General features: G+C 47.1%; 1 protein-coding gene across 3 annotated transcripts in view; it reads right to left on the bottom strand.

The window, feature by feature from the left end:
- Positions 1–19599, bottom strand: part of PDPR (pyruvate dehydrogenase phosphatase regulatory subunit) — a 39082-nt gene extending 19483 nt beyond the window's left edge. For 2 of the 3 annotated variants that reach the window (XR_013825401.1, XM_079908725.1), the window contains exons 1-9: positions 19093–19598; positions 10961–11248; positions 9657–9790; positions 5678–5759; positions 5419–5582; positions 4493–4614; positions 3557–3674; positions 2656–2805; positions 114–306 (exon numbers count right to left, since the gene is read on the bottom strand). Coding sequence is in view for 2 of the 3 variants with exons in the window: in XM_079908725.1 (XP_079764851.1) it covers positions 114–306; positions 2656–2805; positions 3557–3674; positions 4493–4614; positions 5419–5582; positions 5678–5759; positions 9657–9790; positions 10961–11184 (1187 nt within the window). In the remaining variant the exon portion in view is untranslated. Of the gene's footprint in view, positions 1–113; positions 307–2655; positions 2806–3556; positions 3675–4492; positions 4615–5418; positions 5583–5677; positions 5760–9656; positions 9791–10960; positions 11249–19092 lie in introns of all 3 variants that reach the window. The other variant, XM_079908726.1, reaches the window with a different exon arrangement.
- Between the last annotated feature and the right edge of the window lie 6662 nt (positions 19600–26261).

The raw sequence follows: 26261 nt of genomic DNA, 5'->3' as shown, positions 1-26261 counted from the left end.
TCTTCCTCTTCTTATGAACATACTGGATTAGGTATGTCACAAACCCTATGAACCAGAAGTAATTCCAGAAAGGAAGAAGCCTCGCAAGCCGAACCTGAGTGCGAAAGACTTACCTTCCAGCTCCTCCACCAAACGAAAGGCCAGCAGAGTTCATTCCCGCCAGGACGAAGTAGCCCCGCACTGAAGGGGACTCGCCCATGATGCACCTCATGTCCGGGGTGAAGGTCTCGGGGCAATTCACCAGCTTCATGATCTCCACAGTCTCCAGTTCTGGCATCCTACGCAGCAGGGAACTCAACAGGGGCTCTGAGCAACAAAAACAGACCCAAACACAGTCGTTCGTCACCTTTAGGGGATTCAAAACTCCTTACCCCTTACACTCTTCTATTCCCTCTCCTTTCGGAAAACGTCTCGTGGAGGTTTTCTAAGACGAGCCAACTGGGCCATCTATCAGAAGCAGAAGCCTTGGGCAAGTATGGGGCATTCCTACAGAGGGAAAGGAGCTATGGAAGAGTAAATACTACATCTGGCTATAGAATCTCAAAGGGATCAGGACTCATGGAAAAGCTCTTAAATGACCCCCAAAGAGATGTGCAATAAAAGGCAATGTTTTCCTAAGTTGGAACAGCTGCACAAGACAGATCCTCAACCTGTTTTAAGGTAAGTCCATCGTCAGGGAATGATCCAGGGGGACAGTGGTAAAGATGAAGCCAGACTGAAGCTGGCTGGTAGGTACATGCGATTTCTTTATATTATTCTCTTCATTTTTAAAAGTTTGAAATTTCCTAAATTTAAAGAAAAAAAATTTTAAGTCCAAGCGGAAGGAAGGACACTCTTCACTACAGACCCTTTCATATCTTTTGAATTTGGAACCATGTGACTGTATTACCTATTCGATAAATTAAATTAAAATTATTTAAAAATTGAGTAAAAGAACATATTAATGAAACTGTTTTGCTTCTTAAAATTCTCTTCAATTTTAAATGAAGTCCTATCAAAAGAAGGTTTCCTCCCAGCCTAAAATTTCAGCAATGATTTTAGGCGAATAAGTGATAAGCCAAAAGTCCCTTAAACCAAGATTTTAATTTTAGGTCCCTGAATCTGCTCACCAATAACTGTATCCTTAGATCAGACAAACTCTGTAGACTACCCTCTGTAACCACCAAAAGGGGTTGTTACAAAGATCAAATAAGGAACTACAGGTATATCTCGGTTCAGTTCTAGACCACCGCAATAAAGTGAATATCGCAATATAGCGAGTCACGTGAATTTTTTGGTTTCTCAGTACATATAAAAATTTTGTTCACACTATACTATAGTGTACTGTATGTACAATAGCATTATGTCTAAAAAACAATGTACATAACCAAAAACAATGTAAATTAAAAACTACTTGGCTAGATATGCAAGCAACCTAAGTGTTCATCAACAGATGGCTAAAGAAGATGTGTGTGTGTGTGTGTGTATACACACACACACATGCACACACACAATGGAATACTACTCAGCTCTTAAAAAAACTTTTGCCATTTGCAATAACATGGGTGGACTTGAAGGGTATTATGCTTAGTGAAATGAGTCAGAGAAAGACAAACACTGTATGTTATTACTTATATGTGGACTCTAAAAAAGAAAAACTAGTGAATGTAAACAAAAAAGAAACACTCACAGATACAGAGAACAAACTAGTGGTTATTGTTGGGGAGAAGGAAAAGGGGAGGGACAAGATAGGGGCAGGGAGTCAAGAAGTACAAACTACTATGTATAAAAAAAATAAGGATGTACTGTACAACACAGAACGTAGTCAATATTTTATAATAACTATTAGTGGAACATAACCTTTAAAATTGTGAATCATTATATTGTTTGTACGCATGAAACTTGTGTACTGTACATCAATTGTACCTCAAAAAAAGATCATTTAAAAAAATTTTCTACTTAGACTTCAGTGTATTATTTAAAACTTCTAAAAAAAGTAAAAAACAAAAACAAACCAAAAAAAAGCCTTTACTGCTAAAATATGCTAATCATCATCAGCCTTCAGCAAATCATATCTTTTGCAACAGTAACAACAAAAAGCACTGATCACAGATCCCCATAACAACCATAACAATTAAAAAGCTTGAAATATTGTTAGAATTACCAAAATGTGCCAGAGACACAAAGTGAGAAAATGCTGTTGGAAAATAGTCCCAACAGACTTGTTCAACACAAACTTCAATCTATAAAAAACTCAGTATCGGGCTTCCCTGGTGGCGCAGTGGTTGAGAGTCTGCCTGCCGATGCAGGGGACACGGGTTCGTGCCCTGGTCCGGGAAGGTCCCGCACGCCGCGGAGCGGCTGGGCCCGTGAGCCATGGCCGCTGAGCCTGCGCGTCCGGAGCCTGTGCTCCGCAACGGGAGAGGCCACAGCAGTGAGAGGCCCGTGTACCGCAAAAAAAAAACAAAAAAAAAACTCAGTATCATACAGCAGAATTTGACATGACACTAAATCAACTATACTTCAAAAAAAAAAAAATTGAAAAACGAAACCAAGAAAAAACTCAGCATGTGCGAAGCACAATAAAATGAGGTATGCCTGTGTTCCTGAAAAGGCTTTAAAGTGTACCATCTTAGACAAATATAAGGCAATCTTGTTAGAATCTAGTTCACACACCAAAGTGATCCCAGTCTTCCTGCAGATTCTGAATCTCCAGCTGGTTCTTGCCCTCAGTGAAAATTGGCTTTGGGTTCTTCTCAAAGCCCCCAGACAGGATGCCACCCTGCCAGTTCCGAATATAAATTCTTCCATCGGCATCCACAATAGCTGAGGAAGAGAAATGACAAGGGGGTGGGGGGTAGAGGAGTAGACAGGGTTGAGCGACAAGCCAGCTGTCTAAATGGACAGAAAAAGCAGCAAAACAAAAACACCCAAAATTGGACTTATTAACCAAACAGCATTCAGTGAACACAGGCATTCATTAGCTTTAAAATACTGTTCCCGGTCATGGGGGAGGATCCTCCCTCTCAGATTTACAGTGGAGACTGTTTCTCAGATTATCCCTAACCAGATCACTTACCTAGAAGCTTTGACTAGTTCTCAGAATCAAACTGCTTAACTGCCACTGTGCCACTTGAAAGCCAGAGAGAAGGGGGGACTGCGGAGCCCACTCCAGGGATGAAGGCCTCCAAGTGGTATCAACCCCTCCCTACAGCGCTGGGAGTCTCTGAACAGCCCGAGTTTATAGCTCACCTGTGACATCTCCACAACGTGTAGCATTAAGTCAAGAACTCTAGGTTACATTCCAAACACTCTCAGTTTAGACCTGTTTGAGACTACCTGTTAGCTTGCAAACAAACAAAACTGCTTAAGTGCAATGCCCACCTTGGCCATCCTTTCATAAAGAGTTATTAAAGTCAAGTTACAATGGGGTCCACCTCCCTGTACCATGCTCCAGAAAAGAAACAAAAAGAAAAGACTCTTCCGGGCGCAGTCTGTCCTTAGCAGAAAGCCTTCCTTTGCAGAGGACAGAACAGGGGCAAGGAAACAAGATTAAAAACAAAGTGCAAGTCCTCACTTGGTGTGTTGCTCTGCAGAGGGGTCTCCCAGGGGCGAGTCAGAAGGTAGAAGTGTTCGCAGGCATGTAACGGGATACTAACCGGCTCCTCGTTGGACAGACCCAGCTCGTATGCCCACTACAAACGGACAGATTGATTTGTGGGTGGAAGAGGAACAGAAAGACAAATGAGCAAGTGCAGCCTCTTGAAAAGAGTTTAATTTCAAGTGGCTTCTGTGCGCTCTTGCCTCCACGTCAGCTGTGGGAAGCCAAGTTCCAGCCTGCTTTAGTTCAGTTATTGAACGGGGAGCAACACTACGCCCTTTAAACCACAAAGTCTGCTTTTCTAGCAGAGGAAGACAGATTTACCAGCTTGTGAAAGGAGCTCGTGGGGAGCAAGTGAGGCCCTTCTAACAAAACGCCTGGCCTCAACCACAAACCCCAAATACCAATCATAAAGAACTGCACATGGCAGCAAGTACTCCTAGGTCCCCTTAAGACTGTGGAGTGGGAGGCAAGGGACCAATCTGCCTTCAAAGCAGCAGCAGTTTAGTGTCCTGGAAACTGAATCCACACTCCTGACACAATAAAACAGCCTAATACTCATCTGCTGGGTGGTAGGATGAAATGAAACACCACAGACAGACCCGACGCCAAGGACTGATTTCTGTCAATGCCCAACTCTCCTGGCCTTCCTGACCAGGACAGCGCCAATTAGCCAGGGGGGAGGAAGGAAAAGGTCACCCAGGCTTCTATTTGAGGAATAAGAACAGGCTTCCAATTTGGAGTGAGAGATTCTGAGTTTTCCTGTCCAAACAAGAAACAGTGTGGTCCCTGACATATGCTTAGTCCACCACAATATTAACTGTACATCTGTACCGCCCCCCCACCCCAAAAAAATCCTGGAGACAAAAGTTAAATAAGAAAAGCAGTGACCCAGTACTGTCGCTAACCTACCTGACCCGCACAGTTGACAAAATAGTGGCACTGGATCTGTCCTTTATCAGTCTCCACACCAGTGACTTGACCTTTCCTCACCATAACATGAAGAATACTTGTCCGGTCATAGATCTGAACACCTGTTCCAATGTAAACAAAGAGTTGGGGCATCATCATCTGATGTTTCAGAATTAGGCATGTGCAGCAGACTCACAGCAAACACGGAAGAGGCCAGGTCGATGCTGGCCTTTAATTTTAAAAACCAAAAAAACTCCTGGAACCGCATCCTGAGACTGTGTAAATGGACCTTTCCCAAGACTGAAAATACCAGGCCAACTGAAAAAACTGACTTTAGTATGTAATCAAATTCCAGGAATCATGGGAATTCCCTGGCGGTCCAGTGTTTAGGGCTCTGCGCTTCCACTGCAGGGGGCACAGGTTCGATCTCTGGTCAGGGACATAAGGTCCCACATGCCACGCAGCATGGCCAAAAAAATTCCAGGGATCATAAAAGGGGTAGGAGAGAAAAAGTGCCATTGGGCATCCTTAAATCCTAATCTACGTACATCATGAATCAGTTCATCCAAAGTATATAACACCATAGACGCTGATTAGTCTTCCCCCCATTCATTCCAACATCAGGATATGATCCAAGCTGTGGATTAAATCCCCAAGGTGTGTTTCAACCTTAGAGCTTCTCAAGTCCTGTGGGGGAGAAAATGCCCTTACATCTGAAGTGCTTTAAGCAGGACTAAAAGCAGTTCCTTGGAACTTAATAAGAAAAATGTGGCCCTGAAGAAAAATATTAACAGATACTATATTAAGACAAAAATTCTAGGAGCCAGGAGCCAGTGTCCCAATATGGAAGTTGGTTGGTGTTCCTGCCCTACTGAGAGATGCTTTCTTAGACGACCTCTTCCTTCCTAACCCCAAAACGTGCTTACCATTTTGGGAGGCAGCACTTGCCAGGGCAAGAGCCACATCAGCAGAGGACACCACTGCATCCTCGGGGACATGCATGGCCCCCACCAGGTCGTGCACATTGAGGAGAGGGTGAAGTTCGGCCACTTTCTTGGGGGAGATGATCTCGGAGGGGATGCCTATAACACTGCCACAGAACACAGGGGGACAATGACATTCACTGCCCTCCGGCAGAGGTCAGGTGACAGTAAAGTCAGGACAGGCTTCTAGCCTCATACGTACTTCAGCCTTGAATTGATGCGCTTCAGGGAGATCAGCCGGTCCTGAGTTTGGGCCAGAAAGATCGAGCCTGTCCTTATGTAACCTGGAAGAAAAAACAGCCCAAACTGAGACAGAGCAGGCCAAATGCAGGGGGGCGGAGGAGCAAGCCCACTAGACTGTAAAGTGGAAGACCTGTGATGAGTCCTGGGCTGCCACCTCTCAATCATTCTCAGCTCACAGTTTTGTGAGGATCAAATGAGTCTAACGTACATAAAATCACTCTTACACTAGAAATGAAGGACACCAATGCTGAACAAACCTTTGGTTTTTTTTTTGGGGGGGGGGGCCGAGAAGTAACTGTGACCCATCAATTCTTCACTCCTTTATGCAATTATAATTAGACCCTTTCTCCTCCTGTTGTTGGTGGGAGAGTAACCCTTGGTGAAGGCCATTCAGCACATCTTCCGCCTCAGTACAGTCAGCAGGCCTGTGACCTAAGCTCAGCCAATCTGATCCTCCTGGAATACTGAGTCTTGAGCAAGGAGGGGAATGGCTGGACGTCCCTCATCTCGGGAGCAGCAGCGTCCTGGCCACATGATTCCTGTTCCAGCTGAGGGACTGGCTGCTGTTGGGTCCCTACAACCTGGCCTCCACCCTGCCTCCAGCTGGCAGCCTCCTGTCAACTCTACAGGCCCCAGTGGCCTTCCAACAAACTCCTTCTGCCCAAGTTAGCCATGGTCAATTCCTGTTGTTTGCAATCAGTGTACTGGATATGACCACTATTACACAATGACAATCCTCCCAGAATGCAATGAGTCTTAGCTGTTATGAAGAAACACTCGCATCAATCAAGTGTCTTTTTAAAAAGGAAATACAGTCACGATATTTAAATATTTTATTGTTCCTTCTGAAATCATCAGATAAATATGCCCTTCGCAGACATGACGAGATTGCCAAGTTCGGAAAACTGAAATTTCAGAGCCTGATTTTATAAGTGGTAAATTTATCCTCAATATATTTACTCCTTTGCTCAATCCTGGGGTACACAGAAAGCAGAACTGTCCATACCACTGTGAAAAATAAACTTGCTAATTATGGCTCAATGTTTGTTCACATTTCCTTTTGTCTTGACTGAAGGTGGAGTCTAAATACGGTGATCAGAAGTCCCTGGGTTTGTTCTTTTTTCCCCCATAGTAAAGCTGTTATTCACATGAAATGCAACTAGATTATTTCGGATAGTGTTCCACTGAACGTTCCCCCCTTTTCCTGATGGTTTTATTCTATATTTGAATATGCAAAATGTTTACATTGTTCTAAAAGTCAAAACTATACAAAGTCAGGCCAGAAATACCACTACCCCCCAGGCCCCCACCCTGCACCCTGTTTCCCACCTACCCTGGGAGGTAACCAACCTCAGTACTTTCCGGTTTATCCTTCCTATGTTTCTTTCTTTGCAAAATTAAGTATACATTTGCATATTTTCTTATTTCTTCTTACACAAAAGTAGCACATTTTATATACTTTTTAACACCTTGTTTTTCTCATTTAACAATTATCACAGAGATCACTCCATAGCAATTCACAGACATCTTCCTCCTTCTTTTTACATCTACCTAATAATCCTTTGTGGGGATGTTCCATTTTATTTTACCAATCTCATGCACGTATATTTTTGTACAAGATGTTCTTAAGTGGAAAAAACAAAGTACATAATATGCTTAATACAATCTCATTTGGGTTAAAAAAAGAAGTAGACCTGTATATACATACAAACTAACCACAGACTAGTAACCTTCTGGTGGGTATTCAGTGGGGAGGATCACTTTTTATTTTCAGATTTCTGTATTGTTCACATTTATTATAATGAGTATATAACTTATTACATATGTTTAAAACTTTTTAAAAGTTCCTTCTAACCCACAAAGTAATTTTTTAAAATTGATTTGGCACCGACTTAGTAAATTAATGGTTTAATCTATCTGCATCTAGGTTTTTCATCTGTAAAAGAATGATCTGGACTTCCCTGGTGGTGCAGTGGTTAAGAATCCGCCTGCCAATGCAGGGGACATGGGTTCAAGCCCTGGTCTGGGAAGATCCCACATGCCACGGAGCAACTAAGCCCGTGTGCCACAACTACCGAGCCTGTGCTCTAGAGCCTGCGAGCCACAACTACTGAGCCCCCATGCCACAACTACTGAAGCCCGCGCACCTAGAGCCCGTGCTCTGCAACAAGAGAAGCCACCATAATGAGAAGCCCGTGCACTGCGACGAAGAGTAGCCCCTGCTTGCTGCAACTAGAGAAAGCCCACGCGCAGCAATGAAGACCCAATGAAGCCAAAAATAAATAAGTAAAATAAATTAAAAAAAAAAGAATGATCCTTCCTTATTATAAGATCAAATAATATGTGGAATACTTTCAAAGATTATTAAAACTTTTAGATTATCATGTTCAATCACTTGACAAAAATTACATCATGTGCAAAAGAAGCACTGCAGAAACTAGTATCTGCGTAATGAGGACCCTTGGAGTGACCCAGTAATTCAGAGTAGAAAGCAGTTAACATACACCTCACATGAATGAACTATTTCAGAGGATTAGCTTATTATATGTTATCATCAAATGTATGTTGTACACATGTCACCTATTTAATATCTCAAAGCAGTCCACTGAATGACAGCAGTCATTGGAATGCACACCTGTATATTCTGCTGGACAACAGAATTCTCCAGCAGGGAAGTCCCTACATCATCTTTCACTGCATCACTGGTGAACTACAATGGGGGTGACAGACTGAGGGGGATGCCCTTACTCTCTGTTGCCTGACTTCCTCACTGCCCCACAGACATCAAAGAGAGATCAGGCCCAATAAAGGATTCCAGCCAGTGACCTCAAACAAAAGCTAGACTAACTTACCTTACAGAAGCCTGCAGCCCTGATTCCTCTGGAATCTAACCAGCTGAGCCATGCAAGGCTCAACAAATCACGAGTAACTGAACCAAAGGACCAGGACTCAGCAGTTCCATTTCTGGGCTCATTATGTGGACCCTCTTCTGACTCAAATACTGGTTAGTATCGATTCAAGTACCTTGTTGTCATTAAATTAAATCCAACCAAAAAGGACTGAAATACAGTTAGGTCCATGTCTATCATATTCAAGTTATTAGAAAATCAGTCTTAAGTTACAATTTACAAGTAAGGTTACACTTCGGTTGGCAAAAAGAAAAGCTACCATTTTTTGTCCGTATTAATCTTGAAGTATCTGTGATCTGAATTATGCAAGGTCTGCCTCATATAGGCATTGTCCTGAATTTCATCACGGGGCCTCACTACCCTCTCATGATTATACTGTGGTCACCAAACTGCTTCATCAGCCACGAGACTGGGTTTGACTCTGGGCTTCTAGCTAATCCATCACCTTATAACAAAGCGCTGGACTTTCTTTCTACCTTGTTACCACATGGGACCATAGCGTGGCTTTGTCTCCCTCTTCTTGGGACAGTTCCTACTTACTCCAGTATTATTTAACTTACAATTCTGTGTCCTTACCCCCTTGATTACACAGGTAAGGAGAAATACATGTTTATGCTTTCTAGGTAGAAATATCCTTAATATCAATTTTTTGAAGTGCAGTGGGTCAAACTATGATTTAACTACCAAGCACCTAAAGTTGAGTTGTTTCTCCTCCTCTTCATTCAGGAGCCAAGTGTTGCCACTTACTAGACTTCAATGAGTGAAATATATACAGGAAACGGCCCAGGAAAACTTCCACTCTATAAGAATTATAGAATCTGAAAAGGAGCGAGGATACTGACTGAAGGCCCTCGATTTACAGATAAGGAAAGTGAAGCTAGCTCAACAAGCTACGTGACTTGCCCAAGGTCACACCCTGACAAGTGGCAAAACCTGTATTAAACTCAAGTCTGAATTACCAAATCACAAGCTGACTTGGTATAGGACCAAACACAGTACTGAGTAAAAGAGTCTAGATTACCTGCTTACCTGTATGGATCCCTGTTTCTTGCTCTAACTGATGGTAGAGTTTGTTTGAGTAGTCTGCCATCTTTTGCTCAATGGTCAAGTGCCTGGCGGTGCTTAGGATGCCAGCACAGAACCTCGTAGAGCCAGCAGCCAGCCTGCAGGATAGATGCAAATGCTATTAGGTAGACGCATATATCGGTGAATACAAGAAGTTCAGGGTTCCTCATTATACCACTGTTGTAACATCCAAAGATGGAAACAACCGCAATGTCCATCAACCTGAGAATGATTTAAAATTTTGGAGTTCACCTATACAACAGAATACTTTACGGCCATAAAAAATAAATGAACACTTTTATGCACCAATCCTAATGGAACAACCCTAATGAAAAAAGCCAGGTGAGGAACACTGTTTAAGGTACGCTACTACTCGTATGAAAAAGGGAAAAAAAATAAATGAATATGCATATACCCACATACATACCTACCAATACATATCTGATTATACATGGAGAAGAGTATCTGAAATGGTACCTAAGGAACTTAACTGGCTTCCAGTGAGGGAAACTTGTAGCTAGAGGTCAGCGAGCAGGAGACTTTCCCCTGTACACTCTTTTACACATTTTCAAGTTTGAACTATGTAAATGTATCACCTATTCAGAAATAACCACACTTTAAATTTTTAAAATGTTGTCCAATTTGCGGTAGGCAACAACATAAACAGCATGGAACAGAAAAAGGACACTAGGTGAAAAGTGAATAAATTCGAATAAAGCAGCAATGTTAGTTTAAAATAATGTATCACAATTGCGTCATTAATTGAAACATTAATCCTAATATAAGATGTTAATAGTAGGTAAACCTGGATGCAAGGTATATGGTAACTCTGCACTATCGTTCCAATTGTTCTATAAATCTAAACTGTTCTAAAGTAAGTTAATCAACTGAAAAGGAACAGAAATAAGAAATAATGTAGCCAATTTCATTTTGGCTCAAAGAGGAAGCACCTGAGTCGCAGGATTTATTGCTGTATTTTTACAACAAAGAGAGCAAGATGATAAGATGTGCTTTGAACCGGAAATAAACACATCTTTTAGCTACTTGTTATGTCCCAATCTGCCATCTCTCTGAAAACCAGAAAACAGGAGTATTAGGCATCGCAAAACAAAGTACCAAAGATTTCACTTTTCTGTAATTCTACTTATGCTACTTAGTGACACTTACATTAGCTATTGCTGAGTCAGTATTACTGAAATGAGAGGGATGAGGGAAGCCCATATAATCAGTGCAGCACAGCCCCAAGCCATGTCCAGCTTGATCCCTACCTGCCCTGCTCCAAAAGGACGATATCCTTCCACCCCATCTTGGAGAGATGATAGGCCACAGATGTGCCCATGATTCCACCACCACAGATGACCACCTGTGCCTGGGCAGGCAGGGCCACAGAATGCGCTTTGGCAGCTGACGCACCGCTTCTGGCTGAGGACCACTTCTGCCATCCTCCGCTGCTTCTTGGTCTTCGGACCACCGATAGCAACTGGTAAAGCATCACGTCTGTCAGCAACTGGGAGACGTGCTCTCACTCAGCAAGAAGCGGATCCCAAGAATTCAAACTAGACAGAGAAAACCAAGAGCATAAGATTAACGAGAAAGTGTTGAAACACAGAACAATAATTGTACATTCAGCAAATGTCTGAGGACTCACTGAGTTCCAGACACACTGCTAGGTATAGATACAGCAATGAAGACAAATGAGGAGGTCCCTGCCTTTACACAACTTACATTTGAGACAGAGAGACAAGCAGCCAATATACAAATAAAACAAGTAACAAAGCTAGTACGACGGAGTCACTAGGGGCACACCAAAATATCATGGTCAGAAAGGTGACATTTGAAAAGACCTGATGGATGAAAAAGAACCCGCTACGTGAGAGTATTCGGACAGAAGAACCAGCATGTGCAAAGGCCCTGAAGTGAGAGAGCTTGAGGAGTCCAAGCACAGAAAAGAGGCCAGTGTGTCCACAGCACGTGAGGGTGAGGAGGTGACCTGAGATCGAGCTGGAGGTGGCAGAGACCAATCGTACACAGCTCTTGGATGCCACCACGAGGAGTGGGATCTATTCTACATGCAAAGGAAAACACTAAAGCAGGGGAATGACATAATCTGGCCTGTTTTTCCAAGATCAGGCTGGCTCCATGGAAGGCTCCCAGAAGGACAGGGAAAGCAGGGGTGAGTCAGGAAGCTATGGCAGTTCTCCAGGGGGGACACCATAGTGGCTCAGACGAGGATGGTGGCAGCAGAGTCAGAGAAATGACTGGATTGTTTGGGAAGTAGAAAACACAGAACTTACTTGCCAACAAACTGGATGTTAAAACGGGAAAAACGGAGAAATAAGGATGATGGCTAAGTTTGTGGGGTAAGCAACTGGGGCCACGGACTATGTGAGATGGATCAGACATAGGGAGGGAGGCTGTGAGGGTGTGCATGCGTGTGAACAGTGAAAGGTCCCAGTCTTAGATGTCAACAGCCAGAGACCCAGCAGGCAGCACGTGAAAACAGGGAGCAGCAGCTGGGTTCCCAAGCCTGAAACCTGGGGGTGTGGTCCGGGAGTCATTAGCATATGTACAATATTTGAAGCCCTAGCATCTGGAGGAACAAGACCCCCAAGGCTCCCGGCATTTACACACAAGGAAGAGAAGGAAAGGACTACAAACAGGACTGAACGCTGTAGATGCACAGAGCGTCCTGAAAAAGAAAAGTGGCTGAAGAGATAGAGAAGGAGTGGCCAGTGAGGAAGAAAGAAAACCAGGCAGAGGGCACAGAAGCCAACAGAGGAACGTGTGTGAAGAAGTGGTAACTACAGAGGGTGCTGAGGGGGGAGCAAGACGGCCACGTGTCCACCAGATGTGACAGCACAGAGCCCCAGGTGTCCTCAAAAAGAACATTCTCAGGGGAATGGCAGGGATAGAACAGAGACTAGAGCAAACTAAAGAGTAAGCGAGATGAGGGAGCGAGGCAACCGCTACCCCGTGCTCTGAGGGGAGCAGAGGAACTCAGAGCCGCGCAAGGCGGTCTGTGTTTAGGGCCGGGAGCTATTAAGCATGTTTCACTGCTTGGGGGATGAGCCAGTAAAAAGGAAAGAGACGGCAGAGAAAGGAGAGGCAAGAACAAAGGATGAGGCCCAGGAGAAGGAGAGAGAGAGACGGGATTCAAAGCTGCAGGGAAGGACAGCTGGCCTCACGCTTCCACAGCGATGGGGGGAGTTGAAGGTACCAGGTGTGCGCTGCTGAGAGCAGAGGATGATGAGTCCCGTCAGGCTGATCACTTACACACCAGTCACAGGCTGTAACCAAGACATTTCTACAAGACAATAAATATCCTACGTTAGACAAGGAAAAGCGTGGAGGCCAGGTCCACGGGGATGAGGATCGTGTACAGCGTAAGACCTAAGCTGAGCCTGGGAGGGGCAAAGTTGGGACAGAGACGGGAAGCACACACCATCAAGCTGCAGAACAAGCCTGGCCCTAACTGCCTGTGAGACAGGCTGGGACCTGGGACCCTTTGTTGCAGTGCCTGCACCAAGACAAACATCTCCTGGAGCAACAAAACAGAGAAACAGTAAGGGACTAAGAATAACTGCATGCAGGGCAATGGGGGCAAAGAGAACAAAGATACAAAGAGGCCAAAACCCACCTGCCATTTCTGAGGTGCCAGAAGCAAAAGCAGGCTCCTGGCATGACCCCCGCGCACAGCACCACCACGGGGGTGGGCACACCACCCCAGCCACCCCCGGCCCCACCCACCGATCTGACCCCACCCCGGGGGAGTGAGCAAGGGAACCTGCCGCTTGCTTTTGCTCCCTCGAGTCCCGATAAAGCCTTGCCTCAATTTCTACTGATTAAAGAGTCCAAGAACCCACTGGTGGATGACAGCGAAGGACGTGGCTCAGAGGCCGCAGCTTCTATGAACGCTGGGTAACAGCAGAAACTGAAGTACGGTGAAGCCAGACCATGGAAGCCTCTGATACTTGGTCCAGTACCACAGGCTGAATATGACAAAGGCAGGCTTTTAACAAAATTAATCTAACAGCAAAACAGGGGACTGTTCAAGTTTCAAGAAACTGAAGAAAGACCTGTTCGCAGACTATGCCGTCACAGACGTACAGGAAGACGAGGTCTGAAGACCAGAGTGGGGGTGACAAGCAGACATGAGGGTGGCTAGCAAGTCACCAACAGCACGTCCACCAGCAGCCTCAGGACCCAGCACGCTCCACCATCAGCCTGAATCACCTAAGGCCACGTATCAGCACCCACCTGTCAGAGGACTCTCAGATCTGTGACGAGGGCAGGCACAGACTGCATCCCAAGAGAAATCCCAACCAACTAGGGACTAACTTTTCTGGCCACCTTGAGGTCCCACCACGCCTCATGTCCCTGTCAAACTCTGTCTCAAGATGGAAGCTTCTCCACACAGCTAGTCTTGCTGTAAGCTCATCTCCACATGACCAATTTCTCTCCCCAGTTCCAAACCATCTGTTTTCCTCCCTAAAACCTCTATGGGCGCTCTAGAACACCCTTACCAAAGTGACGCACCCACCCCTTCACGAATGTTCTCTCCACCCTCTGTCTTAATGGAAATGCAGCTCTCCTGAGGGAACTGTCGCTGTCACACAGCCAGCCCCGTTCCACTGACACCATCAAGAGGCACTGTTGGCATCCTCCTTGCTTCTGAACCATTACCACTCAGTCACACTTGGGAAAGACCCTGTTCCTTTGTGCCTTAAGTTAGCAGGCACCCCTACTTGGCTCCGGGCTACTTCCTATTAAGCCACAGGCACAGCTCTCTCTACATCCAGGTTCTGAACCCATAACATGGCTCTTCTCCCAACCTTTAACACCACCTCCTCTCTTCCTTCATCAAAGGAGATAACCTGTCTCATCTTGTTCCCCAAAACACCACCTGTAAACCTCCCTGCATGAGCAAACCATCTCTGCCTTCCTTCACAGGGTCAGAAGTTAATCCCTTACAGTGGCCTGGATCCCCCTTCCTGCCCCCTTCCCCTGAACCGAGCTCCATCAGCTGTCCTCCCTCTTTCACATACCTTCACATTTACCTCCTTCTCCTCAGCATTTAGATGTGCTTAAGTACCCCCTCCCCCTGCCCAGGGGATTTAAGAAATAAAACAAAGCTCCAAAACACTCTTCAATTAGCAATTTTAAAAATTCTAAGTTATAAAATGATGGTCTGCAAAAAATCAAAAACAGAGGTAAAGGGCTTCTCTGGTGGTGCAGTGGTTAAGAATCTGCCTGCCAATGCAGGGGACACGGGTTCGAGCCCTGGTCCGGGAAGATCCCACATGCAGCAGAGCAACTAAGTCCATGCACCACAACTACTGAACCTGCGCTCTAGAGGCCACAAGTCACAACTACTGAGCCCACGTGCTGTAACTACTAAAGCCCATGTGCCTAGAGCCCATGCTCCACAACGAGAAGGCACTGCAATGAGAAGCCCGCGCACTGCAACAAAGAGGAGCTCCTACTTGCCTCAACTAGAGAAAGCCCGCGCACAGCAACAAAGACCCAATGTAGCCAAAAATAAAAATAAATAAAATTTATCTAAAAAAAAAGAAAAACAGGAGGAAGTTAAGATTTCCCTCCACTCAAAGATCACCAGTACCAGTGTCAATTATATTTTCCCAGAATGTTATTTTTGCAGCAATGAGCTGCCCTGACGTCCACTTGTTTGCCACCACCTTTGCCTTAAGTCCTTCTTTTATTACCTTGGTGATGGCACAGTCGGCCAGTGGACATTTTAAGCAAAAATTTCTTAACATGTATTTCACAACCTGTCTTTTTTATTTCCCGTCCTACTCTCTTCTGAACCAAAAGTGGTCAGGCTTCTGCCCCACCAGGCCACTGCACTCCTCTTACCAGGAACGCAAATGTTGCTCCTTTCCAAGGGCACTTTCTGGGCACTCCCTCCTATCCACACTTTTTCCTTGTTTTCTGTGGCACCTTCTGCCCCGATCACTGGCCTCTCTCCTCTGCCCTTCCCTCTGTGTTGACGTCCCCCAGGGTTCCCTGAGGCCAGCTTCGCTTCCCCATCCACCACTGTTCAGGGTGATTCCCTTTCCTGCCATGACTGATGGCCTAACCCATAGCACTCCTGAGCCTTAGACCCGCACGTCTAGTGGAAGAAGGGCCACCTCCACTTGGACTCCCACAGGTCAAACTGAGCACATCCAAAAGGTAAAGCCATCTTCCCTGATCTCCAACTCTGCTCCACTTCCTGTGTCCCCCAGGAACACCATACACTAGAATCCTGGGTGTCATCCCACATTCCTCCCTTGCTCTCATCTCCTCTCTCCAGTCAATCATCAAGGCCTAACCAACAACCCTACATCGTAAATCTCCCTCCAGTGGGTCTACTCTCCATCTCCACTGCCCTGAACTGAGCACAGCCCGCCATCCTCTCTGTTTACTGCAAAAGGTTCCCAACTGGGCTTCCCGCCTCTAATCTGCACACCATTCTCCCCACGCCCCACAGCCTTCACACAGAGGCCTGAGCACATCTCTGAAATGAAGATCCTATTTCGTGCCCCTGCTCAAACCCTTCAATGACTATCTGGCGCCCTCAGAAAAAGTCAAATTCCTTAATAGGAAGTGCAAGACCCTGCTCACTTCTTATCTCTGATCTAATTTCTCTTCTCTCTCTCTCCTCTCACACTCGCATCAAACCTAAACTACTTTAATTCCTCACATGTGTCAGGCGTGAACTTTCTCTTCCACCTCTGGGATTTGTGCAGACTGTTCCTTCTCAGTGGCATAGTTCCTGCCACCCCTCCCCCCAAATAAAGATAATCCCTGCAGCTCTCAGCCTGTCTGACATCTTATTTGTTCCCACTCTCCCCCCAACACTCAGGTAACTGTTCTGTATTTCCCCAAACACCCTGCACAAGCCCCAGCTCAGAGCCAACCACACTCTGTAACGGTCTGTCTGCCAATCAGGGAAGCAAAACAGCAAGCTGCGTGAGGAGGAAGCAGACTTCAGAAGCAGACAGATCTGGGTCTGATAATCTCCCCCACCACTCATTAGCTGTATGACTTTGAGCAGGTTGTTCAATCTCTGTGGTTCAGGCTGCTCGTCTGTTACATGGGCTAGGAATACCTACCTCACGTGGCTGCTGCAAGACTAAAGCAGAAATGCAGGAAGAACATGGCAAGTGGCACCTCAGAAGCACTTGGAAAGTGGTAGCCTTTAGCCCCCTGGGATAATGGAGCTCTCTGAGAGCAGGGACCACTTATAACTTGATCAGGGTTGTCACAGTAGGCACCCTGGAACTACAACCTGACAATTAAATGAGAACAGTGAACAAAGGAGATGGGGAAAAAATTCAGTGATGACTCAGATCTCAAGGCTAGGCCCCCAGATGTGAGGAGATCTCTAAATAACCTGATATAATTTTTTAAAAAAGGTTATATTCTTATAGGTAGTTATGATGTGCCAGGCACTGCTTTATGTATACAACTAATTTAACCCTCACAAATCTAGAAGATGTTACAATTTTTATTCTACACTTGAGGTAAAGGAGGCACAGAGACGTGAAGTGACTGATCCAAGATCCTACAATACTGGTGAGTGGCAGAGCCTCAATTCAAAGCCCGCCAGTTCAGCATTAGAGTCTGCCATTGAATCATTACTTCTTGCTACCTGTAAGTTAGGATTAGATGATTAAAACAGGGTAGCTGAGAGGCCGGAACCACAAGGCACTTCCCCAAATAGAAAAAAGGAATTGCAAAGGTAGCATTAAAAAACGTAACAACAGGGACTTCCCTGGTGGCACAGTGGTTAAGAATCCGCCTGCCAATGCAGGGGACACAGGTTCGAGCCCCGGTCCGGGAAGATCCCACATGCCGCAGAGCAGCTAAGCCCGTATGCCACAACTACTGAGCCTGTGCTCTAGGGCCTGTGAGCCAGAACTACGGAAGTCTACGCACCGCAACGAGACTAGCCCCCGCTCACCACAACTAGAGAAAGCCCACGCGCAGCAATGAAGACCCAACACAGCCAAAACTAAATAATAAAAAAACCCCAAAAACATAACAACAGATGAGTTTCAAGATGGAAGAAATAATACTAAAAGGCCAGGGTGATAAGAAACAAGAAAAGGATTTTTGACCTTGTGCTCACCATGACCTTCAAGAGTCAGTGAAGTGGTGAGGACAAAAAAAGAAGGACTTACAGTGGATGCAAACAGTGAAGGTACAGAAGGCATCACAGTCTATTCCAGTAGGTTTGGCAGCTAAAGCAAAATAAAACTTGAGAGCAAAGGAGATAAAGCCAGTAGAGAAGAAACGGAAGATGTCAAAGACAACAAAGTAAAACACACACCTGGTTGAAAGTAAATTACGTGTTTAATTTCTGCTAAGGAGAAGAATTCCTGCTAAACAATCTCAATACTGACGCTGGTTATGCTCAGATCTGCTTACACCAACAAGAGCAAGAGGACAGCTCCAACTCCTTCTGAGCTGTTCCTCTGCATGGTCACAACACCTTGTACAAATTGGCTGCTGGTCACAAGGGAGACTGGGTGAGAAGAGACGGATTAACACAACATTTCCCACACCTGCCTCCAAATGAGAGCCACCTGGGACACATTTTAAAACACACTCACACACACACACACAGGCTCCCTCTCTGGAGATTCTGATCCTGCGGTCCAGGGTGCTATATTTTTCAACAAGTGCACCAGGTGATCAGCCAAGTTTGAGAACTTAACACAAATCTCTAGCCCTAAAAACGTGTCCCCTTCAGCCCGGCTACCTCGCCGCCCCCCAGCACGGGCGAAACGCACGTGAAGATGCCTGAATCCAATCTCGGTGTCATACACATCAGGCCCAAAGGGTCAAACGTTGGGAAGAGAGCTCACCGCCCCGGCCTGGACGTTTCCACCTAACCTCACCGCTGACTCTGCAGCACTTTTACTAGTTAGTTAAGCACAAGCGGACCGCACGTTGCCACGCGGGAAAACAATTACGCCTGCAGAGACGACCCAGCTGGGCAAGCCCGACCCACGCTGGGGCGTGGGGGTGGGGGCTGCCTGCCCGAGGCGGGCCTCAGGAGCGAGGTTACCCTGGCCGCCCTGGGCATCCGGGCTCGGCTGCGGGCGCCTGCCAGAGCCGGTGCGCTGGCCCCGGGCAGCCGGGCACGGGTCCGCGAGACGCCACCGCCGCAAAGAGGCTGAGGGAGACCGGGCGACGCGCTGTCGGCCCCGGCGGGCGGAGTCCCGGCGCCGGGAAGCGCCTTCCGAGGGCCAGGCAGAACCGACGGGAAACGAGGGACGCCGGAAGCCCCCTGACCGAGACCACAGAGGAAAGGGGGGAGGCGCTGGGGGTCCCGGGCCGCCACGGTCCGCGCGGACGGGGACGCCAAAGCGGCTCCGCAGCTTCTCCTTACCTCACGGGCGCCCTCGGGCTCCGCGCTCAGCAACACTCCGGCTGAAGCGGGGCAGCAGCCACAACCCTTGCCGGGGTTCCCGGGAGCCGGAAGGTGGTACGCGGCTTGGGAAGGGGGCGGGACAGGAGGGAGGAAAAAGTTCCGGCGAAGCTTGATACGGCGACCTTCCGCGCTTTACGGTGCCTAGCAAGGGTACGCCGGCACGTGACCTCACTCGCGCACGCGCACCGTGACGTTAGGTGGTAGGGCTCCGCCCCTGACACGTGGGGCTTGTTTGGGTCTCTGGAGGCCCGTCCCCTAAATGGGGGCCGCCTCCGCCAAGATGGCGGCGACCTGTGGGACTGCCCTTTGAGGCTCGCTTTAGGACTCTAGCCTCGGAGCCTGCTATTTATGCAGGTGCAGTCCTGCCGGCCGAGGTGGTGGCAACCCCGCTGCAGTGTGGGGAGAGAGCGGGGGTTCTTTCTTCCCTTGAGGCGCGTTCCCCAGGTCTTGTCCCACGTCGTCCGCTGCCCAAAGACACTCTAGTCCAGGGCGTAAAGAATATTCTTGGACAGCCGCTTCGTTTTTTGTAAGTCGCCCGGTTCTTCTTGGGCGAATAGCTATCAGAGCAGATGGGAAATCCTGTCTGCTGGCCCGGCCAGACCTCGGAGGCAGGATAAGAAGACCTGAGCTCTGGGCCGGATCTTACTCTTTGCGCCTTCTCTGCTTGTCTGGACCAGAGGAAGAGGAATCATTTCATTCACTACATCCTCTGAGAAGCTCCCCATCACCTTGCTTACTATCACATCGCCCTGTTTTCTTTCCTTTATAGAACTTGTCATTGAAGTAGATCAGTGTTTGTTGATTGCCTTTCCCACTAGTTGCAAGCTCTGCCCTCTGACGACAGAACCTAAATCTCGTGCAGGGCTATGTTCTCAGTACTTAGAACAGTGCTTGGCACAAAGTCCAGTACATATTCTTTGAATGGACAGTGATCTAATGGTATAGCCTCCCCAGCGTGTTGGGCCACCTCTCTAGTTCCCATTCTTTGGATTCAAGCCCGTCTCACCACACAAGCCAATTTTGTTTAATGGATGGCCTCTTGTGGCTGGGCGTCCTGCTGGGTGATGGGTTTCAGCAGTGCACAAGAAAGAAAGGGCTTCTGCTATTAAGGAGTGGCAGTAAAGCTCCAGGGACCTCTGTGTTACCACGCTAGCCCACAGCCTTATATGTTCTCACTTGCCAGTTAACTCACACAAGACAGCCCACATGAGGTCTGGTTTCCTGAGAACAGATACTGCCTTTTGCTACTCTGTTACATGAAAGTTCAAGGCATTCTGGGACTCCATGCTAGCTACATACGTTAATATTTTAGCTCTGGGCTTAAAGCTTAGGGTCACCAGCTGCCCCCCAAAAGAAGAGGGAATAGACTAACAGATATGAGGTATATTCTTGGGGAAGTCTTTCTGATACCTGGATGTGGCAATTTCGAGGGAAAATAGTCACAATTTTTTAAAAAATATTTTTTAAAATTTATTTATTTAGGCTGCATTGGGTCTTCGTTGCTGCACGTGGGCTTTTCTCTAGTTGCGACCAGCGGGGGCTACTCTTCGTTGCAGTGCACGGGCTTCTCATCGCAGTGGCTTCTCTTGTTGCGGAGCACAGGCTCTAGGTGCACGGGTTTCAGTAGTTGTGGCACGCGGGCTCTAGACCTCAGGCTCAGTAGTTGTGGCACATGGGCTTAGTTGCTCCACAGCATGTGGGATCTTCCCAGACCAGGGCTCGAACCCGTGTCCCCTGTATTGGCAGGCGGGTTCTCAACCACTGTGCCACCAGGGGTCCCGTCACAAATATTTTTGATGAGCCATCTCCCAGGCATGTGAATTTGGGAGAAATCTAGTTGTGTATAGGAAATGGTGGATGGAATAGTGATATTTAACCTGTTAATTACATTGTTTTCATGCAGTAAGTACTGAACAAGCTGTTTAGATTTCTCCCTGCTTCCCTCCCCCATTGCCATTTCTGGCCTCCACTTTATTTTATTTATTATTATTTTAAAATAAATTTATTTATTTATTTTGGCTGCGTTGGTCTTCGTTGCTGTGCTCCGGCTTTTCTCTAGTTGCAGCGAGTGGGGGCTACTCTTCGTTGCGGTGCGCGGGCTTCTCATTGCGGTGGCTTCTCTTGTCGCGGAGCACGGGCTCTAGGTGCGTGGGCTTCAGTAATTGTGGCACGTGGGTTCAGTAGTTGTGGCGCACGGGCTAAGTTGCTCCGCGGCATGTGGGATCTTCCCAGACCAGGGATTGAACCCGTGTCCCCTGCATTGGCAGGCGGATTCTTAACCACTGCGCCACCAGGGAATCCCCTGGCCTCCACTTTAAAATGCTAAGTCCTAAGGCTCCTTTCATTGTCAATTTTGTCTTGTGCTTTGTAGGCTCTCATAACCACTGATGCACTATTTTTCAAGAGGATTGAGTGTTTTTATGATCTTGACTTCTCTTTTTCTATTAAAGACCAGAGTTATTTCTTGTGTGATTCTTGAATCCTCTGAGAAGAGTGTATGCAGCCCTTGCAGAATTACACATTTCTTCATGGGCCATGTTTCTCCTGATATTTAGGTGCATCTTTTTTTTTTTTTTGCGATACGCGGGCCTCTCACTGTTGTGACTTCTCCCGTTGTGGAGCACAGGCTCCGGACGCGCAGACTCAGCGGCCATGACTCACGGGCCCAGCCGCTCCGCGGCATGTGGGATCTTCCCGGACCGGAGCACGAACCCTTGTCCCCTGCATCGGCAGGCGGCCTCTCAACCACTGCGCCACCAGGGAAGCCCCTAGGTGCATCTGTTTTATCCTTTGCAAACCTTCTGCCTTCTCATTTTTCATTCTCTCAAGGACAGGAATTACAAGAGGTGGGGAGGATACTTTTAGCGCCTGTTTCAAAAGATCAATGCCAGGATTTACTTTGCACACCAAGAACTGAAGCTTGGGGGACCTCTTTCTTCCAAGCTATATTCTAATGCCTCATACTGTAGAGTGTCACATGGTGGGTGGAGACGTGAAGGAGGAAGAAAAAGTACCTTAATTTCTGTCTGAGGGTAACCATTCACTCTACACAGCTTCTCTTTTCCCAGAACAAGAGGGTGTGGGGTCAAAACCGCAGCTCATTTCAGTGAAGGGTTTTCTAACAGCACAGCTAACGCTCTACTCTCTGGTCAGCTCTTGGGATGTATGATAAACGCCACTATAATTATTGTAAAGGCTACAACTTATTCTTTGCGTTTGTAAATGTCCAGCTCAGCTCAGCCTTTTCTGTCCCTGTGTTGCATCAGCATGTGGTCCTGAGGGTGTTTGAGGCACTTTATTATTATTATAATTTTTTTTTTTGGCCGTGCCTCGTGTTTTGCAGGACCTTAGTTCCCCACCAGGGATTGAACCCAGGCCCTCGGCAGTGGAAGCCAGAGTCCTAACCTCTGGACCGCCAGGGAATTCCCTGAGGCACTTCAGTAAATGGGATGTTTCTCATGAGCCCTGGTGATGACAGGCACACAGGGTGACCGAGCATTTCTGCCCTCTGCAAATGTGGTATTAACATTGTGCACAGTTTCTATCAAGCCGGATTTCAATGAAGATTTTCTTTTCATGTCACTAGGTTTGTAAATGAATGAACAGACGTTTCACTACTCTTGCCATGTCTGCTTGAGAAATGTTCTATATCTGTAGCTACCAGGCATATGTATTTACCATCACTAAGGATAAACATTGCACATAAAATGGTTGTCCTGTTACGTTACCAAAGTGCAGATCTGAAATCCAGTCTTCTGGCCTGGCCCAACCTCAGAGGCAGGATAAGAAGACCTGAGCTCTGGGCTGGATCTTACTCTTTGCACCTTCCCTGCTAGTCTGAACCAGAGGAAGAGGAATCATTCACTCCATCCTCTCAGAAGCTCCCCATCCACTCCATCACCCCGCTTACTATCACATCACCCTGTTTTCTTTCCTTTATAGAACTTGTCACTAAATTAGATCAGTGTTGACTGCCTTTCCCACTAGTTGCAAGCTTTGCCCTCTGACAACAGAACCTAAATCTCATGCATGACTATGTTCTCAGCACTTGGAACTGTGTTTGGCACATTGTCCAGTAAATATGTCTTTGAATGGATAATAATCAAATGGGCACAGGTTATGCTCCATTTGGGGCCACACTCACCAGTTCCCATTCTTTGGATTCAAGCCCATCTCACCACACAAGCCAATTTTGTTTAATGGATGGGCTCTTGTGGCCGGGCATTGTGTTAGACGATGGAATAAACATTGCAGAAAAACCCATTGTCCTGGGCTTCCCTGGAGGCGCAGTGGTTGAGAATCTGCCTGCTAATGCAGGGGACACGGTTCGAGCCCTGGTCTGGGAGGATCCCACATTCCGCGGAGCAACTGGGCCCGTGAGCCACAACTGCTGAGCCTGCGCGTCTGGAGCCTGTGCTCCGCAACAAGACAGGCCGCGATAGTGAGAGGCCCGTGCACCGCGATGAAGAGTGGCCCCCGCTTGCCACAACTGAAGGCCCTCACACAGAAACAAAGACCCAATACAGCAAAAATAAATAAATAAATGAATAAACTCCTATCCCCAACATATTAAAAAAAACCCAAAACCAAAAAAACCATTGTCCTGTTACCGAAGTGTAAAAGAGAATTTGAGAACTGACATAATGAAGACACAAACGTTTACAAGTGTTACTCTCCATGCAGTAGGGGCATGGCTGGGGAAGAAACCCCATTCCTCCCCCTGAAGTTACTATCGCTGTCACTGGACTTGACATCCAGCCTTACACGGACTCCATGGTAAGCACCTGGCACAGGGCGTATCCTCCATGTACCTGTGAGCCCATGTCTGTGTGGAAACCAGGGCTGTGCCCATTCCTGTTCACACCTGTGGGAAGACAAGCTCATTGTCTGAGAGAAGCAGCCAGTGCACTCACCACACCAACCTGCACCCACAAATCATGGAGCAGTTTTGCAGTAAAACACCTGCTATGGACTCAGTGCTGTGCAGGGTGCAGGGTGCTATTTCAGAGTCCCTGTAAGACAGAGTAATTTTATAAATGGCTCCTGTGCCCTAACTGCCTTGCCTTGTTGAAACTTCACCACAACTGTGTGAATTAGAGCAGAGTATCCCTGCTTGACCTGTGAGGAAAGTGAGGCCTAGAGAAGCACGTTCTCAAGTTGCAGATAATAAAAACCAGGCCTCACATCTAAGTCTCTATGAAGTAGTGAACTCTTCAAGTCAGTGCTAAGACATGTGGTAGAGACAGTGGTGGTGCATTAGAATCACCTGGGGAATCTAAACCCATATCCTCCACAGGAACTGGAATCAGCAAGGCTGAGAGACATGTCCGTCCTTCTAAAGAGCTCTCCGAACTCCTCTTGTATCTGGAATCCCCTGGGTGCCAACTCTTGAAAAGTCTGGAGGAGAAATGGTAGTTGTGTAAAGCTTTGTGGATGAGGCAGGACTTGAGCTGGTTCTTAAAGAACCTCTGTTTGCCAAACTGTAAAATGGGGCTAATGCTGGAGTGGTCTCAGATCAGCATGATTCAGTCACTCTCTTTGTTCATATAAACCAGCAGTAGGTGGTGCTGCGGCCTATGAAATGCTGTGTTCTTGGTTCACACAGCCCCTCATCTGGAGGGCACCACGTGGAGATTAGTAAGAAACCCAAGTCAGACTAATAAAATCTCCCCCGAGGGGTGATAACCCAGCGTGGTCCCTGTGACACAGGAGCCACTGAGGAGCAGCTCCTTTGGTGTAGCCTCCCAAAGAGAGGTGTGTGCCCATCCCTTAGCTGTCCTTCCCATGAGATGTTCTGTAGAGTTAGGGACCCTCAGACACTTGGATCTGGGGCATCAGCTGACTGGAGCCTCTCAGAGTCCAGGCTGAAAGGGTTGTTGTGTGTTTGGTTAAGAGCACAACTTTGGAGCTGGCCAGCACTGCCTCTTCCTTAGTGTATGACCCTGGGAGGTGGTTACCTTTCCTGGGCCTCTGTAGTAATCACCAATAGAGACTATATATAAAGAGAAAGAACCAATAGGATGTATATATAGAGAGAGGGAGAGATTTATCTCGAAGTGACTCATGGGATTGTGGGGCTGGCAGGTCTGAAATGCACAGGGCAGGCGGGCAGGCTGGAGACCCAGGGAACAGCTGATGTTGGGGGTCTCGAGTTTGTAGGCAGTGTGGAGGCCCAATTCCTTCTTCTTCCACAGGATCTCTGTCTTTTCTCTTAAGACCTTCAACTGAACGGATGAGGCCCCCCCCCCATTATGGAGGGGGATCTGCTTTCCTGAAAGCCTACTGATTTTACTGTTATTCACATCCAGAAAATACCTTTACAACAATATCTAGACTGGTGCTTGACCAAACATCTGGTCGCCATATCCTAGCCAGGTTGATACATAAAATTAATCATCACAGCCTCCGATTACTTGCTTGTAAAACGGGCAACGATACGTTTTGGTTTCTGTTTTTGCAGACTCAAATAATGCATATAAAATACTTGGCCAAAAATTTGTGAAAAATTTTACACAACAGCTACTTTTATTATTATTCTTGCAAAGTGAGCTGCACGGCCTGGCACCTGAGACTCCAGACTGTGGGAGGTGTGGGTGATGAGCCAAACTGTATGACCACAGAGGCTGGTGACACGCAGCTGAAGAGCAGAGACCTGTGCCCAGGCCTGTGAGCCTGACGCTTGTGGCGGGAGCTGGGCGGGAGTCCCCAGGTGCCCCTGGGGCTGATGCTTTGCGCTCATCATGACTGGTTTACGAGCTACTTGGGCTTGGTGGAGACTCACTCACTCAGGAGGCAGCCTGGGAATCCAGTGGGCTTGTCTGAGCTGAGTGAGCTCTTTCCAGGCCCAGGGATGCATGGGTGTGGATGACCTGTGAGCAGCTCTACCCTGGCCTCCGGTGATCTTGGCTGATTTGGCCTCTGTGCTTTCCAGCTTTTCCGGGGGCCTGTGTGGTGCTTGTTGTTCACACCTAATGTTGGTCACTTCTCAGAATCTTTTCCCTTCAAAAGTGTAACTGAACCATTTCAGGGCTGCTCCTGTGAACCCGCTGGGACACTTGCAGAGTTATGTTAATGGTGTTTAACTGAGCAAAACTTGTTTTGCCTCCACTTTGAAGACACCTGCCTTC

This window comes from Stenella coeruleoalba (assembly GCF_951394435.1).
Source record: "Stenella coeruleoalba genome assembly, chromosome: 20".
NCBI classification, from domain to species: Eukaryota; Metazoa; Chordata; class Mammalia; order Artiodactyla; family Delphinidae; genus Stenella; species Stenella coeruleoalba.
Note: the sequence above shows the minus strand (reverse complement) of the source record. Positions and strands in the feature narration are given on the sequence as shown.